This window comes from Mustelus asterias, chromosome 26, assembly GCF_964213995.1.
Source record: "Mustelus asterias chromosome 26, sMusAst1.hap1.1, whole genome shotgun sequence".
In the NCBI taxonomy this organism is placed as follows: domain Eukaryota; kingdom Metazoa; phylum Chordata; class Chondrichthyes; order Carcharhiniformes; family Triakidae; genus Mustelus; species Mustelus asterias.
Genome location: NC_135826.1, coordinates 36,733,189 through 36,739,293, shown reverse-complemented (window position 1 = coordinate 36,739,293; position 6,105 = coordinate 36,733,189). Strand labels below are relative to the sequence as shown.

The window sequence follows — 6,105 nt, the reverse complement described above, 5'->3', positions numbered from 1 at the left end:
CCTTCGAGCCATACACCATCCTGTTGTGTAACTATTTTGGTGTTCCTTCGTTGTCACGAGGTCCAAGTCCTGGAACTCCTTTCCCACTCTTTTGTGCAAAACTAAATTAAATAAACTATGGGGCAGTTAAAGGGAAACCCCCAAAACAAATCACAAATGAAACTTAAAATATCAAATACAACTAGGGATGGGCAATAAATGCTGGCCAGCCAATAACACCCATGTCCCACAAATGAATTTAAAAGAAAGGGTTGATAATGAACCCCAGTCCCTGCTGGGCATCGAAGGCCTCGATGATGCCCATGGACACCGCACGCTCTTCAGGGAGGAACTCGCTTCCTGGCCAAACTAGGGTACAGTCTTTAAATAAGTGAAATGAAAACACAATATTTGAGAGTTAGTTGAAAAGGTCCCTAGAATTCAGTGTTACTGAGTACTAACATGGACCCATAACTGAAACAATCTTATGTCCTCAGCTGCTCACTGATTTTTGTCCAGTAATTTTTATTTTTTGCTTTCAAGAGTTTCTAATTTAGTTCACATTTTAAATGTCTGTGTGAATAATTGGTTACATCCCACTTTCTAAAAAGGACCCAGAAATACTGGACGGGCTAGAAGATTACTCATAATCTGTGCAAGAGGCACTTTGCAAATCTCATTTGATTTTAGCAGTGCAGTTATACTTCCTCATCACTGAAGCGAAATAAAGCAGACCCAGTACTAATTACTGGAAAAGCAAGAGTTTATTGTACAAGGAAAACAAATGTCATTCACTCACATCCAGCCTCAAAAAGTAAACAAGGAAACAAATCTAATCTCTGAAGAGACTTACATTAAACACGTTTCTATGCAAGTTCCCAAAGTAAGTTATTAAATGTTATTCACAACCATACAGAATAACTGTTCAACACTGGTACTTCATTTTAAAAAAAGCATTTGGGTAAAAGTTGCCTGAGAAAATAAAAGGCGACTCCAGAAACATGTTCAATTTAACATAATTTTAAATAAACAGAGTATAAAATTGCAGGTTTCTAAATCAGCTGGTTTTTTTTAAACAAAAATAACTTCCACTAGTGATTATTGCTGGGGAAATTCAGCTGGAGCTTGAATTACATGACTGTTTCCAATGTACTATGATTCAAATACTAAAGGAGAGCTCAGCATACTCACCGGCTTAGAGACAGCTTCATTCCTAAAATGCTGTTCCATTGTGTTACACAGACTGCTGCCATGTCTAAATGTGCCTCAGCCAGCCAACACTCCTGGGAAGTCCAGCCAGTGATGCAATATGCAACTGGCGGATAGCTGGCAACAAGTTCATACACAAGATAAAGAAACAAGTGCAAGTTCTTGCTTGCCACACTCTAGTGCTACATTTAGAAACAACCCCCAGTGCTGGTGATATTACAAGTCCCCATCATAACACAGCGGCAAATGGATAAAACCAACTAAATTGGAATCCTGAGATACAGTGATGAGACACTTCCAAGTTATCCATCTTGCTGTTGGATGAAAGGGTTTGGAATGGCCTCCATCCCATCCTGTGGGCAAATGAGAACAACCGAGGTCCCTCTGCATACAACCAAGCCAAGCTGCCGTGTGTCTTCAGTTAATTTGTATTGGTCGTCTGGATCTGAAATGTATCAATGTCAAGTTTGCACAAAATAATTATTAGCTCCATAATACAAAACACTATGTGGAACATACTAAATTGATTATGGGAAATTTAATTATATTCACTTGAAGAAGAGGAACAAACTATTGATTTGGAACCTTTAACATAATAAAATGATATCCCAAGGTGCTGCACAGGAAAAACTGACAGAAAATCACTTAAGGAAATATTTGAACAGATGACCAAAGAAGTTGGTCTTAAAGGAAGAAGTGAAAGGTAGGAAAGCAGAGATGTTCAGAGAGGGCCTTGCGGTGCTTTGGCAGCTGCAGGCATGGTCTGGTCACCAATGGTGGTACAGTAAAAATCATGGCTGCTCAAGTGGCCAAATCTCTGAGGATTACGGGCGAAAGGAATAACAGAGATAGGGAGAGTCGCGGCCATGGAGGGATTGGAAAGTGACAGTGAGAATTTTAGAATTGAGACATCAAGCAAAGCCAAATTTGGTCAGCAAGCACAAGGATGATGGGTGAATGGACTTGTTACGAGTAAAGACATGAGTAGTAGAACTTTAGATTACTTCAAGTTTATGGACAATATAATTGGGGAGGCCAGCCGAGAATGCTGCAATAGTCTTTGTAACCTCTAGAATTGACATGGATGAGGGTTTCAGCTGCTGATGAGCTGAGACAAGGACACAGTTGAGATGCTCGAGTTCGAAAGAGGAGGTCTTAGTGATGGCACAAATGTGTGATTGGAAGCTCACCTCGGGGTCAAATATAATAAAGGTGCAAACAGTCTAGTTCAGTCTCAGCCAGTTGCTGGGAGAGGGATGGAACAGGTGGCTAGAAAACAGTTTGGAGTGGGGACCAAAAACAAAAGGCTTGGTTTTTTCGATATATAATTGGAGGAAATTTCCACTCAACTGGATGGACACGCTGGTTCCAACCCACCCACCACAATACAAACATTGCCTGGTGCTCTTGACAGACAAATCAGAGTAAAGATTTGACTGAGAAATTGGCAGTGAAGTCCTCTCTGCTCTGCCAGGAAGGGCACTGCCTGATGCATTAATGCCAGTTCCAGCAGCCTTCCATCTATGGAAGATGATGGACACAAAGCAAATCCATTTCAGATGGGATGTTTTCATATGGCAGTATCCAGGCTATGATTCCTTACTGCAGACGAGTATCTGTATGGCACCAGGTTTCAAATTTGACTCTTGGATAGCAATGCACTTTGCACGGTTCTTTAAAAATTCATTCATGGGATGTGAGCATCAGTAGCAAAGTCAGCAGTTACGGCCCATCCTGAACTGTTCTAGAGAAGTTGATGGCGAGTAGCCTTCTTGAACCACTGCAGTACATGTTGGGAGATACATCCACAATGCTGTTAAGGAGGAAGTTCCAAGATTTTGACCCAGTAACAATGAAGTAATGGCGATACATTTCCAGCCAGGATGGTGTGGGACGTTAAAGGGAACTTGGTGGTAACATTCCCAAGGAATAGACACTTTGCTTCATAACATCAGATGTAGGGATGTTTACTGATGATTGCAATGGGAGATGGTCAGACCTAGGACACTGCACCCGAGGAACTCCTGCAGTGATGTTCCGAGACTAAGAATGGCTTCCAACAGCTACCTTCCTCTGTGGTAGGCATAACTCCAGCCAGTTGAGCTTTCCCCAATTCTTATCCTATTGCCACAGACAGACTACTCCTGGCTAATAAAGTTGAAACTCATCAGAAATGCCAAGCTTAAGTGATGAGATGGCATACCCCAAAAGGGTCTCAGGACCCCACTTCAGAGTTTGGCTAGGATCAATGTTATTATTCAGGAAGTGGATACCGCTTTACAGAAACACAGGAGCAAAATCAATCTCACTTTTAGTGATTTTATGTTGAAGACTTTCCACAAAATGAATGATAAAAACCAGAAACATTGTTGTGGTTACCTCTCACATACTCTATTGTTCCATCCAATACAAGATTGAGGAGTGGGTCAAATCCTTTTAATATCCCACTTGCTGTCAAGTGAAAAGAAAGCAAGTTAAACAAACTTCAAATGAACTCCAACAGATATTATACAATTCAACCAAACATACAGCACACTACTCATCACTATTGTCCTTTCCTCCTGCCACCCTGGCAGTGTTAACTTCAGTAACAATCAATGAAGGCCAGTACTGAAACAGCAAGGCTTCAATTTCCAGGTAAGGTGATTTTAACCTCTAACAGAACAGTGCTACATAATCATAGAACCCCTACAGTGCAGGAGAAGACCATTTGGCCCATCGAGTCTGCACCGATCACAATCCCACCCAGGCCCTACTCCCACAACCCCATATATTTACCTTACTAATCCCCTGACACTAGGGTCAATTTAGCATAGCCAATCAACCTAACCCGCACATCTTTGGACTGTGGGAAGAAACCAGAGCACCCGGAGAAAAACCATGCAGACACGGGGAGAATGTGCAGACTCCAAACAGACAGTGACCCAAGGCTGGAATTGAACCCGGTCCCTGGCGCTGTGGGGCAGCAGTGCTAACCACTGTGCCACCCTGTACTTCACTATGGAGAGTTGTATCTGCATCACTTTACAGCTTGTTTTATTCCAGTTGAAAAGGTAATTAATTGTTGAAGTTTCTATTTTAGTCCATTTTGCATTTTCTAAACCCAGACTTTCATTACCAATCTAAAACATCATGATAGTTATTCTGTGCAGTTGAAGGTTAAAAAAAAATTATTTAAACAAGTTACTTCTAAAACGAACAAGGTAGAAAAAGTATCACTTGACTTCACCAGGCTCTTCGAGCCTGCTCCGTCATTCATTATGATCATGGCTGATCATCCAACTCAATACCTAATCCTGCTTTTTCCCCATAACCTTTGATCCCATTCGCCCCAAGGGCTATATCCAGCCACCTCCTGAATGCATTCAATGTTTTGACATCAACAACTTCCTGTGGTAATGAATTCCAGAGACTCACCTCCCTTTGGGTGAAGAAATGTCTCCTCACCTCCGTCCTAAAAAAATAGAGGTCAATGGAGTTGGCATAGGGAGGGTGGCTGGTAAAATTGGAAAAGGATGGGAATAAAGTCGCCATAGTCTCAGATGACCACAGGCAGTGACTGGTGGTGATTTAACCTGAAGATCACATCTCAGGCGAGGGGCAATGTTGAGAAGACGGGGCCTTCATGAATAACCTCAGCCGGGTACAGAAATTGAACCCATGATGTTGGCGTCACTCTGCGTCACTAGCCAACGGAACTAAACTGACTCCTTTCCTCAAACATTTGTGAACTTATTCCCAATACTTATCCAAACAGCTCCCCACTCCTTCCCCAAACTATCACACTATCAGTTGCTGCTGTCGTCCCTTGTAAGCTTCAAGATTATACCTGAAAATTATATCTATAAAGGCGAGATCACCAAACTGTACCTTCTCGTCCGCCTTGAAACTTCACACGGATTGTTTTGTCTATGTACTTGGAGAGGTCGAGAATGCTCTCCTTCTTTTTCTTCTCCTTGTCCTGAATTTAAAAATACAAAAGGAAATGTCAGAATCTGGATCCTCTCCGAAACAGGTGCCAGAGCCTCCGATTAGAATACCGCCCCCCCCCCCCCCATCCCATCCCATCCCATCCCCAAGTTTTGGAATGTGCAACTAGATCAGGCCGCTGACCTGACTCAAACAGTTAGAAGCCAATGAAACTGAAACAAGGAATAAATACACAGAGCCCGGGCGCGGGGCTGGGGTTTCGGGGCAGAGCCCGGGCGGGGGGCTGGGGTTTCGGGGCAGAGCCCGGGCGCGGGGCTGGGGTTTCGGGGCAGAGCCCGGGCGCGGGGCTGGGGTTTCGGGGCAGAGCCCGGGCGCGGGGCTGGGGTTTCGGGGCAGAGCCCGGGCGCGGGGCTGGGGTTTCGGGGCACAGCCCGGGTGCGGGGCTGGGGTTTCGGGGCAGAGCCCGGGCGCGGGGCTGGGGTTTCGGGGCAGAGCCCGGTGCGGGGCTGGGGTTTCGGGACAGAATCCGAGTCTGGAAAGATCCAAAAAGTCAAGTGCAGTGAGGGAACGCGGGGCTGGGTTCAGCCTGGAGCCCGGGCGGGGTTCGGCCGGGGCCTCTCCCCGGCTGCTCCGGGTTTACAGTCACAATTCCCGGGGTTTTCCAGCTCTAGGCCGAGGTCTGAAGCCGGGCCGCGGGTTCCCGGGCCCGCAACTTCAGTCCCTCTCCACACTCACCGCCATCACTGCGCCCGCAACCTCTGACCTCCAAACCCCATGACCTTTAACCTCGACCCGCAGCCTGAGTTCCGGCAGCCAGGAATCCCCCCCCGGCCCGGTTTGCCGCGGTCTCCATTCCGGCAGCGGCCGCCTTTCCGCCTCCTTTACAGAAAAATATTTACAAATTTAACAGCCGGTTCACCGCTGCCAGACTGCGCCAATATCGGCCCCCCCATTCGCGCCAATTGGAGTCGTCCGGCCGCGGTGTGG

At 45.6% G+C, this 6,105-nt stretch overlaps 1 protein-coding gene across 1 annotated transcript; it reads right to left on the bottom strand.

Moving 5' to 3' along the window:
• Positions 1 to 728: 728 nt before the first annotated feature.
• lsm7 (LSM7 homolog, U6 small nuclear RNA and mRNA degradation associated) lies at positions 729 to 6,075 on the bottom strand. Its single transcript, XM_078198458.1, has 4 exons — positions 5,854 to 6,075; positions 5,059 to 5,149; positions 3,568 to 3,639; positions 729 to 1,633 (listed from the first exon to the last, which is right to left on the bottom strand). Exons 1-4 carry the CDS (start codon positions 5,857 to 5,859, stop codon positions 1,491 to 1,493), a joined length of 312 nt encoding a protein of 103 aa, XP_078054584.1. The 5' UTR covers positions 5,860 to 6,075; the 3' UTR covers positions 729 to 1,490.
• Positions 6,076 to 6,105: the final 30 nt, after the last annotated feature.

Excerpts from the sequence above, each read along its gene's own strand:
- lsm7 (XM_078198458.1), bottom strand. Across the intron at positions 3,640-5,058 it reads GTTTCAAGGCGGACGAGAAG|CAAGTGGGATATTAAAAGGA; the intron begins GTACAGTTTGGT and ends TTCACTTGACAG. Across the intron at positions 1,634-3,567 it reads AACAATAGAGTATGTGAGAG|ATCCAGACGACCAATACAAA; the intron begins GTAACCACAACA and ends GATACATTTCAG.